Source organism: Anabas testudineus, chromosome 9 (assembly GCF_900324465.2).
Source record: "Anabas testudineus chromosome 9, fAnaTes1.2, whole genome shotgun sequence".
Taxonomy (NCBI): Eukaryota; Metazoa; Chordata; class Actinopteri; order Anabantiformes; family Anabantidae; genus Anabas; species Anabas testudineus.
This window is the reverse complement of record NC_046618.1, coordinates 321724-345226: the sequence shown is the minus strand read 5'-3', so window position 1 is coordinate 345226 and position 23503 is coordinate 321724. Positions and strand designations below refer to the sequence as shown.

Genomic DNA, 23503 nt, shown 5'->3' with positions numbered 1-23503 from the left:
TCTCAGCGTGAGAATAGGAGTTTACTGGGAATGTTTACTGCCAAATTATATTTTCATTCATGAAATGCAAAAGAGTAAGAGAAACAAATACTTCAAATAGTAGTAGTACTACTTCATATAGTAATGTTGAAAAAATGTTGTGAATATTTCTTTCAATTATATTGCTTAAAATTCAACAATAATTCCAGGATTTATAACAGATGTTTACTTATTTTCTATTAGAAAATTTTGGCCTGGAAGTTACATCATGCATACTCTACTATGTTTCAATTGCAGATACAGTTATGTTTTTATGAAGATACATAGGGTATTGTTTGAAAATGCTGTTATTTTGAAAGTACTCATGGAAGCATGTTTATTTATTCCGTGTAACTTGACCCTGGTGTGACTCTCGCGCGCCATCTCCTCCCTGTTACCATGGAAACAGGGCCGGTCCAGGTGGGGCCACTGACTAGCGACTTGTTGGTCACGTGGGGATCTGTGGCTGAGGAACGGTGGAGAAAGTCTGTGCGTCCACTAGCGAGGAGTACAAGTAACGAGCCGCTCAGCCGTCATTTCGCATTATCAACGATTAATGATTAAAGTCACGGCAGCGTGTTTGTCTCACCCGGTCCGTGGTACGAGCGGCTTTAAAGAGGAGCCGTTCGGGGCTGAAGAATTGCAAATGGAAATCAATCTCTAGGGGACAGATGCGATGTGGTTTTCGGCTGTTTACTGGAGGAGCACATATCTCGACTCCGCAGCGACAGTTCGCGGTATTTCATCAGTCGTAGTTTTTTGTGTGAAGCTTTCCTTTACTTAATTTGTCAAGGCTTTTGGTAGAAGGTGCATCCTCTAGCATGGACTGGGGACATTGACGCCAGGACATTGGTGCTCCCTGTGAAGATCGGGGCTGTGAACAATACCTGAAAATGATGCATCATGGAATCAGATAATCTAAACTTTGAGCAACAATTTCCTGTCAGGCACAGTGACAGCCTGGGAATAGGCGGAGACGAGGAGACTAGAGACTGACGCTGATTAAAAACAGCCTCCCTCTCATTGTTTTGTTGTGAATGTTTGACTCTTCTGTTCGTGGACGATACACCAACCTAAAAGACCTGGAGGACGGGAACACAGTGTGTGATGTGATGCTTCTTCCTCATTTCTTTTCTGGTGTCAGTTTTGGTTTCTCCAGCAAGATCTGTACTATTCCAGAATGGCTCGCTTTGAAGACGAACTATCCGGCCGCTATGGAGGCAGCTGTCCCGCGGGCCCGGCCAGAGGTGCCAGCCGGCAGCCGGGCCCCCCGTTGGGCCAGAGGATGTATAAACAGACGATGGCCCAGAGAGCCAGGACCATGGCCATTTACAACCCTATTCCGGTCAAACAGAGCTGCCTCACCGTTAACCGCTCTCTGTTCATCTTCAGTGAGGATAATATTATTCGGAAATATGCCAAAAAGATCACCGAATGGCCATATCCTTCCAGCCCCGTCCTACCATCATGCATACCATATTATGCTCTGTAATAGCAAAAATAGATGTCTACTTAAGGTTTCAGGTTAGAGCAGTGATTTTATGATAAAACCATTGTGGAGGTTTGTTTGATATAGCTGGTTCTCACTGACTCTTTATTTTGGAGGCTGTAGTCTGCAGATGGTGCTGTCCAGAGTACTGAACACCCAGCAAACAACAGGCGGGCCTCACTATGAAGGCAGTGGAAAGCTGCATGGGTGTGACACTAAATAAACAAGCCTTAGCAATAAAATACTGCAGGATGTAGGTTTCACATTAGCTGCAGTTGAAATGTTAATTGATTTGAGTTTGCAGTAAATCATTATCATGGATTCCACCTGTTGACTTTAATAATAATAATAATGACAAGGAACAGAGAATTGAACCACCAACCCTGGGTTTGTAGACAACTACTCTACCACCTGAGCTACTGCCACCCCATTGACTCAACAACAAAATAATTTCTCACTGGTGCAAATTTAGATATGTTTAAAGTCAATGGCGAAACAGCTTAAATGTTAATGAGTGTTAGAGGTTTTGCAATTAATGCATATTAGGTTGTTTAATAGCTTCCACTTAACAGACTGCTTAGTTAGCTCTGGTGCTGAGTGAGCATTTATGATGCTTTGATTTTGCAGTGCATTACTGAACACTTTATCGTGATTGTGTTGTTTGTGAGCAGTTGTTGAGGCAGATTGAGGTGAGCTGGATGTCTAACCAAAGGAACTGCTGGAAGTGTAGGATCCAGTGTTTGTGGTGTTAGAACCAGAATATTTTAACCATTAATCTATTTAGATTTTAGAAGTATGTTTGTAAACATATATGTGTACTGTTAAATCTTCACATTGTTGTGGTCTAATTCCATGCTGCACTAACTACTATACCTACTTACCTACTACACCTTATTGTGTACAGTTTAATCAGTGTACACTTCACATTGCTACTGCTACATTGACACTGACACCAGCCCCTCCCTTGTCACACTGACTGGTTGCAGTGTCTTTTATTCTGTAATTTCTCCAGAACAAAACAACTAACACACTACATCGAAATTACTATGTAATGTGGAGGTGGGTCCTACACTGGCAGCGGCTGGTTAGTGTAGTGGTAACATCACCGTCTCCCATGTGGGAGATTGGAGTTCAAATCCCAGCAGTAGCCTACTTCCAGTAGGGGTCCTTAGGCAAGACCTCCTCACGCTCACACTACCTATCACTGTACCCTACTTGTAAGTCGCTTTGGATAAAAACGTCTGCTAAATGTACACTGTATCTTCTGGTTCTTTAGTGGATTTCTTTTGGCATGATTGAACAAAACCTTTTGTTTTGAAGATGAAAAAAAAATTATGCCAAAGGTTGACATTTTCCAATAATGCAATAGCAAAAAACTGTTTGCTATGAAATGGCACCATTTCAGCATTTTTTAGATTTTACATGTGATTTATAAAAATGCTATACTCCCAAACACCCCATAGTTTGAGATGAATTCATTGCTTCTCTTGTACCTGTGTCTTTCTGCGTTCTATTTCTTTGTTAATAGTGTGGTTAGTACTGGTATGTGTAAAAACCTGTGAATTCCTTAATATTCTCACTCCATTTGAGTACATGATCTTGGCCACCATCATAGCAAACTGCATTGTGCTGGCTCTGGAGCAACATCTACCGGCCTTGGACAAAACACCAATGTCAGAGCGTTTGGTAAGTTGCCACATGACTGTTTTTGGTTTCCTGTTGTATAGCTCTTTAAAAATAGGGAAACTACAGGCACTCTAGACAGATTGTACAGTTGATATTGTATTGTACTGTTAGTGGGTTCAGTTTGCAAAGCAACTCAAAGTAATGCTGTTTGTTTTTAGCTTTAGTGTGTGACTGCTGTTGTGTAGTAATAGACTTATCCAAGTGTCCATATATAATGTATATATAATCTAAAATATGATTCCACATTTTGTAGTCAGCACTGTAGGTTAAGTAGAACCCTTCTTTTCATTCCCCCTGTTTATCATTACTTTACTCCCCCAGTCCCTCCTGCCCCCACTTAAATCTTTCGATTGATGAAGCAAGTGCTGTGATCTTTTCTGGCCAATCAAAGAGCGTTTTAAGAATCTAATGTCGATCCCTGAGGCGCAGAGTGTTCCAGATACCCTCTTTCATTGATCTACTCCCTGAGATGGTCTTAAACCCTTTTGACAGGTATAGCACAGAGTTAATGGTGATATCAAATAATGAGTGTCACTGCTTTATTAAATGTCCTTAACAGCTTATATTTCTTTACCCCTGTAAAAATTCAGGAGACAAATGTGTTGACTTATGTTTGGGGGCTGTGGCTCTGTATGTGTTAGAACTGAAAAAATTATAAATAATTATTGTCATTATTAATTAAACTGTTAGTTGTCATATCCATTAGTCAATTTAAAAATTTGAAACTTTTGTTTTTTTTTTATTTAAAATTTGAATTTTTTTTAAAATCCCTTACCTTTTCTCAGAAGCCAAAGTGATTGCTCAAATAATAATAAAATTGCTGCTCTGCACTATTCTATACTTTGTGTCAATCACTATTATGCAGTTACTTCAGTCATGCAACATGTCAATAGGAACATGTGCATGTATGTTACTGGCCAACAAAGGGACTTAATAAAAACACATTTTTTCTGCCTTAGCCTTCTGTTTAAGTATATCCACCTTATCGAGTCAGTGGTCATACAAGAAATGAATGATGATATTTTTGTGTTGTTTCAATAAAAAGTCTGAATTTGTCAAAACAGTGATTTAGATCAAGTGGCATGTGATCTGAGAGGCAAAGGGAAACTTGACAGTTCTCAGTCACTACCAAAAAGAATGAACACTCAGTACCCACCCGTATCATAAGTATCACATCTAGTCTGATCAAGTTATTTGCACAATGAAGTTCATATAACATATTAACATTTCCAAATGAAAGTTAGTCATTTTCTAAATTTGCTTTTCCGATTCTGTTTTTTTTTTTACAGGATGACACGGAGCCCTACTTTATTGGAATATTTTGTTTTGAGGCTGGAATCAAGATCATCGCTCTGGGCTTTGCCTTTCACAAAGGCTCCTACCTGCGTAATGGCTGGAATGTAATGGACTTTGTGGTGGTCCTTACAGGGTGAGTACTGGCCTAATGGCTTATACAGTTGCTAAGTGACAGAGCTGATGGGCAGCAGAGATTAATGATGGGAGGGGAGAACTCTGCTGTATGTGTGTTGAGTTTCCAGTGATGAGTAGAGCAGAACCATTCCAGATGGCAGGGTGTTTTCTTCCTGTGTGAATAAACAAAGCCCTCATAAGGTGGGACAGTCTGCATTAGAAGTGCAGATAACAGAGGGAAGTGCTCACATGATACAAAAATTAGTGCAGCACAGGACTCTCAGCTGATACATAATAGAGACGAGAATAATTTATAAGTATGGTCAAAAACCATTATCACAAGAAATTGCACAGCCATTTACATCACATATAAATATCAATACTACTAGGTAAATGTTTATACAGTTAAAATGTTACTCTTTAGGTGGGTTAGGTTAAGTTAACATTCTGCGACTGTCACTTTGATAGTCTCGGAGACATTTTATTCATGTGTCCATCATCTTATAGTTGAACTTAACAGCTTTTTAGACCAATCTACTGATTTTGTTGCCATGTATTCGAACTTTGATTATACTTTTTATTTTAATCAGTCATTAAAGACTTAAGGTATTTTAGTTACTTTTATCTAACTGATTGCCTATAATTTTGCAAATTTAAAAAGTATTCATACTTTTAGCTGTCTACTTCAACTATTTATGGATTACATTACTTTAGCTTGCATATTTTTAACTATCTTTCAGGCACTCTTATTTGCTAACATTATTCAAGTCTAATTGCTTACTCAGTCTTATTAGTTTTTCCATGTACATCCTAATGTAGTCATTCACACATGGACAAGTAATAATATATAAAGAATTACTAAAAATTAACTTTATTTATTAGACATTGCTTTTGAGTTGTGGTTCAACAAGTTTTTTTTAAAAACAAACTGGCCTGGGCAAAAATGATGGTACTCCTAGAAAATATATTAATGACCATAGGGACATGTTAAACTGTGTAAAGTGTGCCCTGTAATTAGCATCATAGGTGTCTTCAATCTGCCTATTTAAAGTCTGAAAAGTAGTCACTGTGCTGTGGTTTCACGGTGTGTTCCACACTCAAAATGGACCACAGAAAAGCTTGTCTCAGGAGATTAGAGAAAAGAACATTTTTGATTGTAGTGATTGCCTCAAAGGGTTGTGCAACAAAATATTAAGTTAAGGGTTTCATTAGACTTAAAAAAAAAAAAAACTTCTGTTGAACCACAAATTAAAAGCAATATCTGATATTCATTAGTTAATTTTTAGTTATTATTACTTTTGTCAGTTTCAAGTTATTTAAGTGACCTTTGTGGGTAGGGCTGTGCAATTCATGAAATTTTGATTTAGTGTCTTAACTATCTCAAAAACTATATCATAGAGAAAAAAAGATTATTTTTAGTTTTAATGACGCGCATGCGCACCTGTGCCCCTCCTGAAGCACACACCGTCTCAGCCTATACTATCTGTAAAACAAGTTGTGCATGTGGTATCTGGTGGCATTTGTAAATCAGCTCAAGTGAAGATGGTGGAAAGAGAGCAGCCACAGAAGTCTTTGGTCAACAGAAGAGGTAAAAGCAATACCACTGTTTGGAAACATTTTGGATTCAAAGAAGCGGACGTGGATCAAAAATAAATTATGTGCAAGATTTGGTATGCAGTAGTGTTGGCACAGCTTGGTAACACTACAAATCTTGTAACAATCTAAAATTTAAACACAGACCGATATATGACCAAATAATAAAAAAGAAAAAGAACGATGAACAACCACTACAACGTCCTCCTCTACACAGTCAGCCCCATTAGCCCGGTTGAGAACAAAAGATTCAGAAAAAATTATTAATGAATGAATTTTACTGCCCCTTAGAAAGACAATGGGACATACCTGATATCCACCCCCTCCCCCAACAGCCATTGATCTACAGTAGCCCTCTTGAAACGCTCACCTACACAGCCTCACCCCTCAGTGTCACTCCAGGACCTGTACAGCTCCGGGAGCCAGAGAAGTGCAGCCAGGATTCCAGCTGATTCCTCTCACCCCAGACAGTCAGAGGAGAGGGACTGGAAAAGGGACCTAACCCTAACCCCTTAGCTACAAGTTATTTTTCTACCTCCTCTGTAAACTCACTTTTTCTGTACATAACCTTTGCTATTTTTAGTTTAATTTATTCATTCTTCTCTGCTGTTTACAGATTTCAGATTTATATATTCTTGCACCATGGTCTCATGGACTACAGGATTTGTCTTTACCTTGATATTGTGTCACATTTTTGTTTTCTTTATCTCTTTTCTGGTGCTGTTAAGTGTCCTTTATTGTGGCAATGGTGGCAGCAATGGTTCTCAATCGGATTTGAACTGTGAGAACACTGCTAGACCAGTTTTAAGGTCTATTTCTATTCTATCATCTGTGATTGTGGAATAAACAAAGAGAATCCTATGATGCTGGATGGGAATGCTAGTACGATTCTGACTGAGAGATGGAGAGATGGAGAGCAGAAAAAGCTTGTGTGCTGGGGGTTGGTGGAGAAGGGTGGGAGTAGTGTCACAGAATGCTGTTATGTTGCAGAGAGTCCCAGGGCACCTGCTGGTTCCATCTTTGGCCCATCTACTGGGGCTTGAAAACTCAGAAACCCTATTGCAATAAACGGAGTGTGCATCAATTCCCAAAACCTCATCAAAGACCACGCCCCACCCGGTGGAGGTGCATTACCTCCTTGTTCCTGCTGACTGAAAAGAGGAGGAAGTGGTTGGTGGAAAAAATATAGTAAATACCATCGACCAAAACCGAAGTCTGGATGCGCAGAGATGCATTTATTTTGACTCAGTCCCACATACTCTGTCCTGCTGCCACAGACACTCACAGTAACAACTGTAACAGTAATCTGATTGTCATTGTGTTTTGTCACAGTTCTCCTTGTTTATCTGCTCTGTTTCTGTCCTACCATATTATGGGGCAGGATAGACTCATTTAGCAGCCATTTAGCACTTTTGTTAACAGAAGAGTCTCTCAGCAGGACTTGAATTGGTCATGAACTGGTTTGTTAATCTCAAGTTAAAGAAGCACAACACATTTGCATGTGATAGTTGTGTCAAGAAGAAAAATGTTTTACTGGTCAGGCTTTTCAAGGAGAACGATGTGTGTGACAACCTGCACTTGTCAGAAAGTATTCCTGGAATTATGAAGATGGGATTTATTGTGTAATATGCATCCTTCACTATTAGCTTACTTTTTAAAGTCAATTAGAACATATATTTTCTATGGTGACATTTTATATCTTTTTTTGTGACTGCTACCACAGAAATGCTTTTATGTGGAGTAGGTTTTTATGTGCAGGGCTAGATTACTCCACTCTGATGATGCAAGGAACATTCCACTTTATTACAAGTCTTGTCCTTATCTTACTACAGTCAAATGCTTCCTTCCACAAGGTCAGAAGGATTTGAGGCTAAGCTTAACATGTCCAACCCACAATATCCACCCATAAAGTTACTGCTGTAGACCAAATAGAAAGTTTTTTTTTGTCAAATTATTGTTATATACCAATTTATCATCAATGACTCTCTGTTGGTGCTCAAAGAGATTCTTACCCTTTATATTTTCCTGTGTGATCTCACGGCACTTCTTGAGATTGTGACGCAACTATAGGTTTTTATATTGTGGCTTCAGTTCTGTCCAGTGGACTGCATTCGCTTACGCATCTTACTGACTGATTAATTAATTAACAGGAAACAGAAAATTCCTTTGTATACTGGGTTGAAGTTGTAAACAGCTCCTGTTATTATGCCTGCGTAGGTGTAGTGTAAATAGTTTGCAAATTGCATACATACAAGGCTTATTGGGAGGTTGTTAGGCCCTGTGTGCAGCCTGTGCCTTTTCTAGTGTGTTTGCATACTTGTATGTGTTTATGTGTAGATGGGACCAGCCCAAGCAGGCCTGATTGAATTGGAGCTGGGCAGACTGACATGATAACTATAATTGAAGGGCTGGATGGTGAATAGAGGCCATTACACAGTGTTCTGGATATCTAATCAGTGCTTTGCTACATTGATGGAATAAGGCATGTTGTCAGGGTAAATACTGGATCTCTTATATGGAGTGCATGCACTCACACATAGAGTCAGGCACATACCCAGGCCTCATTGATTATGTCTATTTCCTGTTGGAAATTGTAGCGCAGAAACCCATACCTATTAGGCATCAGAAATGGCTCACTAATTATCAGGTTACTTTGACTGACTCAAAATATCAATAATTTCAGCACCCCATTTTTAATATGAGCACATCATATTTTAAGTTTTAAAATCAAGCATGGCATGGGTGTTGCAATTGATTCCAACAATTAATAGTGAATTAAAAAATAAATAATTTGACTTTATTAAAGCGCCTGAATAAATTTACAAAAAAGAAAATGAATCTCTTAAACTAAACAGCTAATTAGATTTGTTTTTGAAAAATCTATATTTGTATTGCTTAAATTGCACACTATAATATTATCTGTCAAAGTAAGTGAAATTCAGTGCATTTAATGGCCATTTTCCATTCTGGGATATGATTAAAACATTTTCCAAAAAGGAAACTATCACTACTAATAATAAATAAATAATATCTTTCTGTTGTGCACCTTTTCTTTCAAAACTACAAGACTACAAGTTTCAACATAACTGACATAACATCAGCCTTCCCTGACTCCTTGGAGACTTTGTGGCATCTGTAGGAGGCAAGACCAAGTTGCAGAAAGGTTGGAAGGCCAGCGCAGACCAGAGTTGATCGTACAAACAAATCTGGACACGACTCAACCTGTAGACTAATTGTTAGTTAAACACATGCAGGTTGTATGCTATTTATCTATCTGATTCCCATTCCTGTGCACTTGCTCAGCTCTGCTCAGTTTGGACCATTCAGTGACTGGTTTCTATAAAACCAGAAAATGTAAAAGATATAAATAAAGAAAAAAAAGAAAAAAGACAGAGTGCATTTGCTTGGGGTGTGTCTACAGGCACCATGGAGTCATATAAATTTACCCAAATGACCAAAAGGTGGATTATTTTGTTTGTCAGGATAGAATTAAAAGTCTGTCAGTCTGTTTTTATTTATTTTTTCCCTGTGGAAAGATCAGTAAACTCTCCTGGGCATTCAGCTGTTATAGATACAAATACAGGAACAGGAGTCAGTCATAGTGTAATAACAGGAGAGTTTCTTCTCAACCTAAACCTTAAAAAAAAAAAATGTAGGATGCTAATAAGGGTATATATCTGTTTCCCTGTGCTCACACCCAGATCAAGAGTGTATTGGGGTATGTTTATGTTTTAGATGTCAGTAAAATATGTAATACATTTCAACCACTTATGGTCTCCCAACAGGAATTAGCTGTTGAAGCAAAAATTCCAAGTATAAATAATAAAGATATTGCATTAGTTATAATCCTGATATTTTATTAGAAGCAATTTCACATGAATACATTAAAGCTTGGTTTGACTGGCTCTCTTCCAAACCCTTGTTATAATCACTCTAATCAGGCAAACTTATAGCATCTGAACCTGAGAGCCAAAAGTCAGCATCTTTGCCTCATAAGAATTTGGAGAAGTTTGAATATGGTGACTGTTAATAAATGTTGCTGCCGATCAGAGTTTCTACGACTTAAAATGCTTCATTTAACATTGCAGATGTTTTGCAGTAGCACAACCTTAGCAGCTGGCATATTGGTAAAATTATCATGTGCAAATGCCTCATGATCAACAGAGGATTCTGGTTCTCTCAGCAGCATCCACCCCTCCCTCTGGACCAACACCAGGGACTGCTGGCTCTCTGCGCTTGGCAAACAGGCTCATAGCACCAATGGTAGTAACAGTGTTTTATACAGCATAGTACTATAGAGCCTTTACAAAGCAGATTCCCTAGTTCAAATTAATATTTGTGTTACTTTTTTCTTAAAAAAAAATTTGCTGGTATTTTACAAAAAATTACAATCAAAATGATGCATTTATATCCTGTTTATACTGTAGTCTGTAGTATATTGTATATACTACAGACACTATTTAAATCGTATGTGGTCTGAATTTGGTGGTTTTTCATTTCAATTCAATTCAATTTTATTTGTATAGTGCTTTGTAGGAGAAAAGAGCAACTTCAGTATGAAAGATGATAGGAGATACCAGACAGGACAAGGGTTCATAGATAGGACATGGGTAGGAGAGGAGTTCTGGGTCACAAGGTCACGAGTGAAAAAACACAGACTTGTAGTGGGAATTTATGGTATAAACATTTAGCCTATATGTAGAAGAATTTATGTCTTCCTTATGGTACACATGTACTTAGTGCCTTAGGAATGTTATGTGGAGGGGGCCCTGTGAAGTATAAGTATGAGGGTTAGAGAGAGGTAGAGCAGAAGACATTTACATGATTGTGGTGTTTTCTCCATGCTGGCATGTACGCATTAAACTGAGATGGTTCATCACACTGAGTCCTTCCTTGAAGTCTACTAAGATTGAACAATATTTAGAGGAAATTGTCTTTGTCGCAAAGCAGCTTTACACAACCAAAGAAACTATGGAAGTTTATATGAATAGTGAATGTGTTTGAATCAGAATGTCCCTGATGAGTAACCCAAGGGCGACAGTGGCAAGGAAAAACTCCCTGAGAAGCAACAGGAAGAAACCTTGAGAGGAACCAGACTCAACAGGGAACCCATCCTCATTTGGGTAAGAACAGAAAGCAGGAACTGAGCGTTCATACAATGTGTTAGCTGGCAGTTCAGTATAACAGTTGATGTCTTTACGTTAATATGGAGTCCAGTTAGTTATTGGAGGCTTAGGTAGACTTGTAGGAAATTCCAGCCCTGGACTATCGAGTGAGTGCCATTGATTCAAGACCTCAGAGAAACACCTGTCAACATTTGCCGAGGCCAGGACCGTCTTCATGGTAGAGTGGAACCAACCCCAGTCACCACATGCATCCCACAAAGTCGAGACAGTGCATCCAAGCGACACAATCTCCAACCAGATGCGGGTCACCAGGACGAGAACGAATGTGTAGCTCGACAGAGAGACAGGGAGTGGGAAAGAGACAGAAGAGGAGAGGGGAGAGCAGAAGAGGAGAGATAACAGTCACCGTCAACAAACATGAGCGATCAATGAGAGCGGGGGAGACAGCATCTAAACATACCAGTTCACCATAATGCTCTACGCCTGTGTTTCTTTACCTAAGGCAAATCTATTTACAAAAATGCTTGGCTAAATAAATAGGTTTTAAGCCTAGACTTAAACCCTGAGACTGTGTCTGAGTCTCAAACACTATTTGGAAGGCTATTCCATAACTTTGGGACTTTGTAAGAAAAGGCTCTGCCCCCAGCTGTAGTTTTCATAATACGAGGCACTGACAGGTAGCCTGCATCCTTTAATTGAAGTAGGCGTAGTGGATCATAAGACACTAGCAGTTCACTCAGATACTGTGGCGCGAGACCATTTAAGTAGCCAAAAGTAGTATTTTAAAATCAATGAGAAGTTTCACAGGGAGCCAATGAAGTGTAGATAAGATGAGGGTGATGTTCTTGTGTCTTCTGGTTCTAGTGAGGTCTCTCACAGCTGCATTCTGGACTAACTGAAGCTTGTTTATGCACCTAGTTGAACAACCAGACAGTAAGGCATTACAGTAGTCCAACCTAGAGGTGATGAAAGCATGGACTAATTTTTCTGCGTCATTTAGTGACAAAATATTCCTTATCTTGGCAATATTATTGAGGTGAAAGAATGCTATCCTGGTGATATTATCTACATGAGCTTCAAAAGAAAGACTGGAATCTAGAATCACACCGAGGGTTTGTTATGCCTTGTGTGATAGTGATCTGCATTTCAGTCTAGAAGAGAAGGAATGTGTTTGTTTCTAATTAGATGGTTCAGGAAACACTGGCTTGAATATAAAAGCTATACTTGCTCCTGCCTCTGCTTCTCTAATTTATACTTTGTTGTTTGACACAGAAGTCAACATAGCTTTTTCATTGAAAACATGTTTCTTGCTGCTGCTGGAAACAGATTGAGTAAAACATAACTTGTAAATAACAATAAAGTAAACTTTGTAGCACTAATAGGGACAGCAGAGTTAATGCTCTGTGGAATTGACACTACAAATGTCCCATTTCTCTTTACATATACTTACCACATCTACTGTAACGTATTATGTATCATAATACCAGGGAGTGTGAGAAAAGTGGCAGTTTAGCTGGTAGAGCGGTTTTGTACGAACCCCAGGGGCTGTGGCTTGATTCCAGGTTCCTCCTGGCTACTTGTCTTGGACAAGACACAGAAACTCCATTGTAGTGCCGTTATGCACTGTCTGACAGCTGTCCAACCATAGTTTCCCCAAAAGGGATCAATAAAGTATGTTGTCATTATTATTATAAACACTGCTTAAAAAAATTAAGGAACACTTTTTAACCAGAGTACAGCTTTAAGTAAATTAAACTTCTGGGATATTGATCTGGTGTGTATGAGCAGAGGGGACTGTTTATCAGTTTCAGCTGTTTTGATGATTAATTTAACAACAGGTGCACTAGGCAACAATGAGATGACTCTTAAAAAAGAAATGGTTTTACAGGTGGAGACCACTGACATTTTTTACCAAATTTTCTTTCCTTGTAGTAGTGTACACCACAATATCATCCAAAAACACACTTCAGTTTAAGAAACTGGTTAGAACAAGATTAACTAGGCATTGGAAAATAGCAGGAGCATTGCACATGGTACTTTCAGTAGATCTAACTTAGTCATGTACTGAGCATTACCAACATTATCTACGCAATCCTCTATTTACAGTATGGGTTCTTACCCATTACTGTCAGGTACAATAACAGTGCTGACTGTGGTTTCCCTCAGAACAAGTATGGTGAACCTAACTCTTTTTTCACTAGCTTTGCATTTGGCAAAGTCCAACTCCTCCAGGATGACATCAATACTTGCCATTGCCACAAGTGACCTCCAGCTGGCACACCTTTGACCAAACATTAGTAACAGACTTCATGAGGGAGCCTGATGGCCTGGTGTCCTCTAGTGGACCCTATGCGCACTGCCTCAATTGGTATTTGCTATACAACACCAGAATTGTCAGGTATGCCACTGGCACCCTGTGCTTTTTACAGATAAGAGGTTACAGGTTCTCCCTGAGCGTATGTGACAGATGTATCAGCCCTCCACTCAGAAATGATATATAGTAATAACATTCAGCATGACGAGTTTGCGTGGTCTGGGGAGACATATTGCACAGACCTCTACAGGCTAGACAGTGGCACTCTGGCACTCGATGCCATTAGCCATCGGGATGAAATCTTTGGACCCATTGTCTGGCCCTACGCTGGTGCAGTTAGATTAGTATGTTTATGATTGGATTGTTTTAAAATGTATTAAGTTAAGGAAAAGGTAATAAAATAAATGGATGCAGTGAGTAGCTTAACTTAAACAACCATGTCAGAAGACAGACACATCCTGTGGTCATGGAAAAGATGTTAATGCTGCTAAAGCCCACAAGGCTGAACTTTCTATCTAACATCCATGATAATACTATAAACTAGTAATGTAAACCCTGAGCGGTAATAGTAGCCATTTAGTCAGGTGTAGTGACTCCAAAAAATTGCTTTGTTGATATAAAGACTTACCATTGCCATTGTTATGATGTTTTTGTGGTCAGGGCTAATGCACACAGCCCCCCATAAATCCCTTGGAGAAGCCAGCCTGTAGCGTTTGTACCATGCCTGGAGAAAAAGGCAGGAACAAATACATGAATAATTGATTAGGTTTCACTGTGGATGAATTAGGCCAGTTACAGAGTGCATTTTGTCCTCTTTGATAAGCACTGCCATTAGTAAAGCTACAGTATATTTTACCTAAGGCACATTATACATTCTACTATAATGTTCAGTCTTATGTGATTGACTTAACTCGGATAGTGAAGTATAGCCTTACTTGCATTTTATGCAACACTCAAATGTTCTGTATTTCATATAACACTCAAATGTTGTGGGGTCAGGCAGTTGAGACATTTATTTATAATTCAACTGGAACATGCTTAAATCCTAAACCAGTATATATGTGAGGAATATTTGGGATGTTTAAAAACTAAAATTGCTATCAATATAATATTAAGCATGTTTTACATTAGAAAAGTAATAACATTTTAAGAAATACCTAACTTTTGACTTATATTCCAGCTAATATTGACCAAGAGACCAATATTACAATGGTTTATATAATATCCCTGCAGAGTAACAAGAGTGAGGAACAAGGCAAGGAAACAAAATCTAAGTCAAGAAGAAAAAACATCAAAGCAAAGTGCTATCAAAAAAGTGTTTCTGTTTCAAGGGATCTAGATCTACTAAACTTAACCTGGGGGGTGGGGGAAACGGGAAAGTTTAAGATAAGATAACCTTTATTAGTCCCACAATGGGGAAATTGCATTTTTACAACAGCTTAAGCACTAGAGTGTCAGAAAGATAGTCTGACCAAAGGAGACGAAAGACTAAACTGGCACAGTCCGAGATAAATAGACTATGAAACCTGATAGTACAAACAGTACAGTAATAAATTATATATGTACATGTAAGTACAGTATATGTAGCAGTGCGAGTATGTATAGTATATGGATATTACTGGATGGCAGTATTGAAAATGTACATTGTAAAGTTGGTTTGTGAGTTTGTTAGAGTCTTGGTGTCATCCTTAATAGCTCATTATCATTCCAATCCCACATCAACAACATCACCAGGTCTGCTTACTTTCATCTATGGAACATTAATCGTCTCCGTCCCTCCCTCACCTCCCATACGACTTCCATTCTTGTTCATAGCCTTGTCACCTCTTGTATCGACTACTGCAACTCTCCAAAAAATCACTTCATAAGCTCCAATAAGCTCCAGAACTCAGCCGCTCGCATCACCACCAAAACCTCCATTCCTCCACATTGCCACCTCCTCTCGTTCACTCAGGTCTTCCTCCGCCATCCACCTCAATGTCCCCCCTGCCCGTCTTAGCACCATGAGGAGCAGAACTTTTAGCCGTTCTGCCCCTACTCTTTGGAATTCACGACCACAGGATATCCGTAACACTGACTCTCTTAATATCTTTAAATCCAAACTCAAAACCTACCTGTTCATGATTGCCTATTCACTTTAATCTACTTTTTACCTGTATAATCTGTTTTGATTTATTGTGTTGATTTACTTGTATAGTCTGTCTTTGATTTATTGTGTTGATTTATTGTTGATTGTGCAGTGTCCTTGAGTGTTTTGAAAGGTGCTTTAAATAAAATGTATTTTTATTATTATTATTATTATTAAACAACAGCGTGAGGATTCATCTCAGGTTTATTACATGCATACATGGAGAGAACTTTTATAGCACAAAGGAAAACCCCCCACACAAATACAGATACCAAATATCTTATCAAATGTCCTGAAGACCTGGTGATCTAGATCACCCTTACATTCTTTAGGGTCGTAAACACACAGATGTTTTTTTGAGTCTACTTGATCAAAAGGTGTCCTTTCTGTGACTTTTCTTTCCCTGGGTTAGTTTGTTTGTTGTCTCTTGACCTAACAAAACATTTTCACTACATTCCTCCCATTTGACATGAAGTGTCAACCAAATAAAAACAACAAAATAAAATGAAATGCACACAAAAATAATTCAATCATCTTGATCCCTTTCACTGTAAGGGTTTCCAGGGGCCCATTCTGAAATATCATCCAGTTCTACTTGAGTTATCGCTAATGAATCAGGTGTTATTTTTACATACAGGGATGGTTGATCACCTCCCATGATTCCCAGTGAGTCCTTGGTGACATGGTGATGTCTTGTCTTCTGTCTCATTTCCTGGTCTCGTCCCTTGCTGTGACAAGGATGAAGATGTATAGTAGCCGTTGTTTTCTCCTTGATAATGTAGTTCCCTCCTTTGCATAATAACAGCCGTTATTATGATGATGAAGGCCACCAGACATGTCCAGTGTAGTATTCTCTCAGTCCCCAGACGTCGTTGTAGTGGAGGCATCATGTGGAACAGGTTTACAGAGGGATGCATGAATCCACAGATCTCTCCCATCTACCTGGACTGCGGTGGGGGTGGTCAGCAAGACCTGAAATGTTCCTGTCCACCGGGGCTGGTCCCAGTGCTTTCTCCTTAGGTCCTGTACCACAATCCAGTCACCAGGCAGGATGTTGTGGAGTTGCCCCACTGCAGGCTCAGGAATGACAGCTTTTCCTTGGAGAAAATGCTCTTAAGAGTATGGTTAAGTGCACAACAGTATTACATCATCCATGCCTGTCAAAGTCAACCTGTTTTGGGGAAAGGGTGTATTAGTCAGTCACATAGGCTGACCAGTAAGTATTTCATATGGAGAGTGCCCTTTTTTTTGTGGGCGACCCCTCATAAGGTTTTGGGTGTGTCGATAACAGCATCTTGGATGTTATGCCAACATTATTTGTAGCACCAATTATACATTTTGTTACAAAGATTTTATGGCGCATACCATAATCTATTTACAATATCCATCATCTCCCCTTTTGACACATGGTCTGGACCCTGAGTCAACTTTGCTAAGAAAGGGAAAATGGATCTTGGTAGTACTGGGAGACCCTGTGGATCTACCCAGACACTTGTGGAAAGGTTTTTGCAATGCTCCTTTTTTTTCCAGATTGCTTGTTCGACCGGCATCAGTCCCTGCTTACAACAAAGAGACATCATTAAGGGAAAAACATCATCCTGGAAAGAAACGGGCATTTGCAGAATTGGTGAGACAGGAGAGAGATTGACATTTGCATACCGCTACTGATGTAGGAAGCAGTAATGCAATCAACAGGTTAATAATGAGAAACCAATGAGCTATGGGTTTACCTGTAGAAGTTAGAAAACCATGTTTTTTAGACAAGTTATGACACACATTAAAAGGATATTGTGAATCTGTGTACACTGTGATATTTTTTCCAGCTCCTAGAATGAAAACACGAGTTTGAGCAACTCAGCTGTCCTAGCAAACAAATTAACAAGCAATCTGGCACTTTCAGTGATCTCCATGTTGCTACATATGGCATAAGCAACACAAGGTGAACCATTTGAGGGATTCCTCATTGCAGATCCATCTACAAAAAACAGGATTACACAAAGGTGTGTCAAACAAGTTATCACGTGGAGTTGTCATAGTTCCTACAACTTCCATCTTCAGCTACGGGAAAAGAGTTGAAGGATTAAGAACAGTACGTCATTTTAGTGTGACATGAGACATTGTTAGTAAGACAATTTCCCACTCAGTAGTCTAGCAGGTGTTAGATGAGCATTTGCTTGAAGAATTGGTGAGTGAAGGTCATGCGAAAAATGCACTGTGAGAGGACGCTACTGCTCTCAAACATGCAACCATACCTCTCTCTGTTGTGAGAGGACGCTACTGCTCTCAAACATGCAACCATACCTCTCTCTGTTGTTGAGAGGCGTTTTGAATAGTACCCTACAGGACTTTGTGTGTCATCCTGAGATTGTGTAAGAACAGCGACATGAAGCAATCATGTTCAGACACAAAAAGATTAAATGGTTTGGTGTCGTCTGGAAGTCTGGTGTGCTTGCAAGAGCTTGTTTCAAGTCATTAAATGTAGTCTCTGTGTCTTTAGTCCACCTCAGATTGTCAGTCATGGCCATATGTTTTCCTCTATGTGTGATGTCATACAGGGGTTGGGAGCTCTCCGCATAATTTTGAATTATGCGGAGAGATAATTATGATGTCGGTCCCGGCCTCGGCGGACGTCGGAAGCTGTTTCTTGGAGGTCTCGACTCAACGCTCGATAGTCAAGGAATGGAACTAGTCTGCCTGCAATAACTAACTGGACTCCATATTAACTTAAAATACTTTAACTGTTATACTGGACTGCTGCCTACACAGCATGTAATCACCCATATGAGGATGGGTTCCCTGTTGAGTCTGGTTCCTCTCAAGGTTTCTTCCTGTTGCCTTCTCAGGGAGTTTTTCCTTGCCACTGTCGCCCTCGGCTTGCTCATCAGGGACAATCACATTATTATGACTCATACACATACACTGTTCATGTACTGTTCTTTGGTTGTGTAAAGCTGCTTTGTGACAATGTCAATTGTAAAAAGCGCTCTACAAATAAAATTGAATTGAATTGAATTGAATTGAATCCATGGACGGCAATAGCCTGCTAGGCCTAGAAAAGACAATAATTTTTTTTCATGGTTTTAGCACATCCAAAATTACCTGGATGCATTCAGGACCCAATTTACGACCCTCCGGAGTTATTATATGGCCAAGATAGCGCACAGATTGCAAGACAAGTTGTAATTTCGTTTTCTGCCAGAAAGCAAAGTGGACACTGTGTCGGTTTGGCATGCATGCTTTGTTTTTGAACATAGTAAGAGATTGTACACATAAGTAATTTATTTACTATTACATGGTGGCTCCCAATGTGAGAGATTTTCAGCCACTGCTAATGCAAACAATGTGGGGCTGGATGAAAATCCTTGAGCCATACGTGTCCACGTATATCGCTTACCATTGAAAGTAAAAGCAAACCATAATTGTGAATCAGGATGGACAGGAATACTTAAATATGCATTTGCCAAATCAATAACTGAAAACCAACAAACAGTTCCTGGGACTTGACACATAAGTGTTGTTACATTTGGTATTATTGGAGCCAAATGTTGAACTGTTTCATTTATAGCTCTAAGATTTTGGACTGGCCTCCATGACCCATTTGGTTTTTTCACAGGCAAGATGGGGGTGTTGCATGGTGACTGGGGACATTCCACTACCGCACCTCTCTTTATTAATGATTGAATGACAGGCGCACCTGCACCTGAATCTACAAGAAACATCAAATTTTTTTTCCTTGTATGTTGAGAGCTAATGTTGGTGGTGTTTTGTAATCTGATGTTAACTGCAAATACTGACTATATGTGATAACTGCCTTATCCTAAAGGTGTCTGTGGGTATGTCAACTTAGAGCTTACTGCTCTGACCTGCCCCCGCTGTCTCCAGCTGCTATGACGAGTTGAATCCTGGGGAATGCACTGCAATGCCCTGGGGTGGTGCATATCGCCATGACTCCTCTGTGTTTTTTTTCTTTGTGGGACAGATTAGAGCCCTGTGTCTATAGCCTCTACAAGTATAACACTGCAGATTTCTATCATCAGGTGACTTCTGTCTAAAAAACCTGCTATAAGACACTGCCCTCCCTCTACCTCTTGTTCTTCCTCCAGTTCCACTGTTTTGTAGAGGTCCACGTCCAGGACTTTTTCCACTACCCATCTTTCTGTTTGGTGTTATGGATTTCCTTCAAGGGAAGGCATCCCTCATAGCATTATACAGGGTGTCCATCATAGTGCTGAATGCTAGTGAGCCCACTGGTGCTATAGTGGCCCATTTAGCAGGTCAGAAATGTGGCCACCAAAGCTTGAAAAAACTTTGGTGGCCTCTTTTGAGGATCAGGTAGCTCCTCAGCCACCTATTTTAGTTCATCTGGTTGCCAAGGTCTGTAGACCAGCACCTCTGGATTCCAGTTAGCCTGTGCTTGAGCACCTTGGAAATGTCATCATTGGTATTTGATTTACTTCTCTACTGCCACCTTGGCTTCTTGAGCCAATAATCAAATGAAGCTGCTAGCGGAGACAAGGTTTACTAGGAGAAGCAGATACAAGTTTAGTGTCTTTCTTAAACAGTCAGTTGATGAAACAGGAGTTTTTAAAAAACAGAAGAAAGGTCAGGGTAGATCTTTCCTTGTTCCTCCTCTTCTGAGTCCTCCTGCACCAGGGCACTTGCAGAGGCTGCAGCATGACTTGATGGAGGAGGGGCAATAGGTGTGGTGAAAGGATATGGTGGGGGCAGGTCTCTATCTCTTTCCCTACGTTTCTATTTTCTCTTCTTTTTCTCCTCTATACTTTACTCTTCCATTGTAACCACTACTGTAATTGTAACTGTAGTTTTTTTTTCTTCAGTTTTTTTTTCTCTGCCTCTCTTTCCCATTTTTGGAAAGCCTGTCAGTTTTATTTTTCCCCTACTTTACTTTCCTTTTCACTTCTTCCCCCTCTTCTAATACAATCCTGCAGTGGTCTAAACAATCTGTGTAACATAGTGCCAGAGTGGAACATTCTCAATCATGCTCTGTCCCCATTTTTCTACCACTATTTAGCAGGGCCTGTTTATTTCCCATGTTCACTAATGTATTGGTACTGGTGCATATTTCTCAACAGGCTTACCAATCAAACACAGATAATTCATTCACACTGATCTTCCCATCTCATTGTATGGTCGATCTTATCACACATTCACTAACTCTGGACGACCCTTTCAGCCAGACAGTCTGTACGACACATTCGTTCCGAGCGACTGTCCCATGGAATGCAGTGGATGCAAACTGGACATTGAAGAAGTTGTTACAAAGCTTATTTTCTTATCAGTTGTTTTCAGCCACACGCCCATTTTATTCAAGTGGGACTTAATACTAGACCCTTATATATATGTTTAATTACTCATTCAATTCAATTACTCATTTTCTAGGATGATATTTATAAATAGTATACAAGGATATATATTCCCCTTTTTCCTTAATTTTCCTATTTTCTTATAAGACATAGACAAACATATTCTCAGTCCACAACTGGCATTACACGGATCAGATTCAGTTCACTACCAGACTGTACAAATTCCTATTCAACACTACCTGGCTTTACTGGTGATCCAGATCACTGATTATCCCTTACATTACATAGAAAGTTACATAACTCTTGACCCATTTGAAAAATATATGCAGTGCCTATAAAAAGTATTCACCCCCTTGAATGTTTTATCCTTTTATTGACTTAAATTAGTCATGGTCAATAAAAGTTGGAGACTTTGACACAAAAATGACAGAAAAATACCTCATTAATGTCAAAATGAAAACAAATCTTCTTACAAAGTAATGTCAATTAAATAAAAATATGTAAGGTGAAATCATTAATATTCAGCCCCTTTAAAATGAGTGCAGTGAATCGTCTCAAGTGATTGCAGTATAAAGAAACTTGTGTCACTTCCAGAAACTCAGAGAACAAGTACCGTATTTTCCGCACTATAAGGCTAAGAGCCTTCAATTTTCTCAAAACCCGACAGTGCGCCTTATAATCCGGTGCGCCTTATATATGGATCAATATTGAGCCCCAACTGGTCTCGCAACTACGGTAAGCAGCCGCCGACTCCATTTTCCCTTGTAGAAGAAGTAGCGCACGGTGCATGCTGGGATATATGACTTCGCGAAGCGTGCCGTTTCATTTCCATTTGTGTGTTTGTGCAAAGACCCCAAAATAGCTCCTATTAAGAGATATGCTTACGACATGAGTTTAAACTCAAGCCGATCAGTCACGCAGTAGAACACAGGAATAGACCAGGAGCGAGAGAATTTAACATTAATGAATCAATGGTGCAGTTTCTTGTCTTTACTGGAGTTGTGAACTGAGGAGCACATTGCTCTCAACTACATTTTATCCTATCTTTTCTTTATGTAACTGAAAGAAACAGAAAGAAACTAAATTAACAAATAATACACATCGTTACACATTTCGTATGTTACACTCGCACACACTAGCTTGACTTGAATGAAGCTAATTACAATAACACGCACACGTAATTTATCACATGTAACAGGTAACAACTAACATACTTCTAATGACAATAAACATGTTAATACTTACAAAGACAAATGCATTCCAAGGCACAAACGTATAAAGCACACTCAGCATATACATGAACCAGTTCGTTTTACTGGGGAAACTAGCTTAATTTACAGACGGAGAAAATACGTCAAAGCTGTACTATTGAACAGAGAGTGGAAAGAGCGCTCACTCTGCAACTAATTATCTTAACAAAGATCAACTAAAATACACAACTCTCACTCTGACAAATTTTAAGAACAATACTATAATACCTTTTAGCTGCCTTTGTCACAACTTATTGTTGTACAGACTAGTGAGGCAACTAACACACTGATGACTACTCTGATGGAGTTACAAGCTTCAGCAACTGAGATAGGGGAGACTGTCCATACAACAACTTTAGCCTGGGATCTTCACTAGTCAAAGCTTTATGGGAGAGTGGCAAAGAGGAAGCTACTGTTGTAGAAAATGTTAAATCATGAATTGAGTTCGCCAATAGGCGTGTGAAAGACTCCATGGTAAAGTGGAAGAGGGTTTTTTGGTCTGATGAGACCAAAATGGTGTTTTTTGGTCATCAGACACACAAGATGCCATGTGTGGCGCACACCAAACACTGCACATCACTACAAACACGCCATCCTCACTGTGAAACACGGTGTGGCAGCATCATGCTGTGGGAATGCTTCTTGGCAGCCGGCCCTGAAAGGCTTGTTAAGGTAGAGGGTAAGATGAATGTGGCAAAATATATGGCAATCTTAGAGGATAATCTTATTCCGTCGGCAAGTCAACTACAGCTTGGAAGAAGATTTGTTTTCTAGCAAGACAATGACCTGAAGCATACAATGAAAGCTACACAGAAATGGTTTACCAACAACAAGGTGAATGTTCTGGAGTGGCCGATTTAAAACCCAGACCTCAGTCCAATAGAGAATTTGTGGATGGACTTGAAAAGGGCTGTTCACACCTGATCCCTACGCAACCTAACAGAACTTGAGCAGTTTTGCAAAGTAGAATGGCATAAAATTCCAGTGTCCAGATGTGCAAGCCTAATTGAGACCTAGCCACACAGACTCCATGCTGTGATTTCAGCCAAAGGTGCATCTACTAAATAGATAATAATAGACCTGAAGGGAGTGAATAATTAATGCAAACACAGATTTCACCTTATATAATTTTATTTAACTGACTTTGTAGAAACCTATTTTCACT

At 39.5% G+C, this 23503-nt stretch overlaps 1 protein-coding gene across 1 annotated transcript in view; it reads left to right on the top strand.

Moving 5' to 3' along the window:
• Positions 1–445: 445 nt before the first annotated feature.
• The window catches only part of cacna1ba (calcium channel, voltage-dependent, N type, alpha 1B subunit, a), a 140403-nt gene continuing 117345 nt past the window's right edge, over positions 446–23503 (top strand). The window contains exons 1-4 of the mRNA XM_026343558.1: positions 446–982; positions 1161–1458; positions 3088–3193; positions 4483–4622. Of these exons, the coding sequence (XP_026199343.1) occupies positions 922–982; positions 1161–1458; positions 3088–3193; positions 4483–4622 (605 nt within the window). The 5' untranslated portion in view covers positions 446–921. The remainder of the gene's footprint in view (positions 983–1160; positions 1459–3087; positions 3194–4482; positions 4623–23503) is intronic.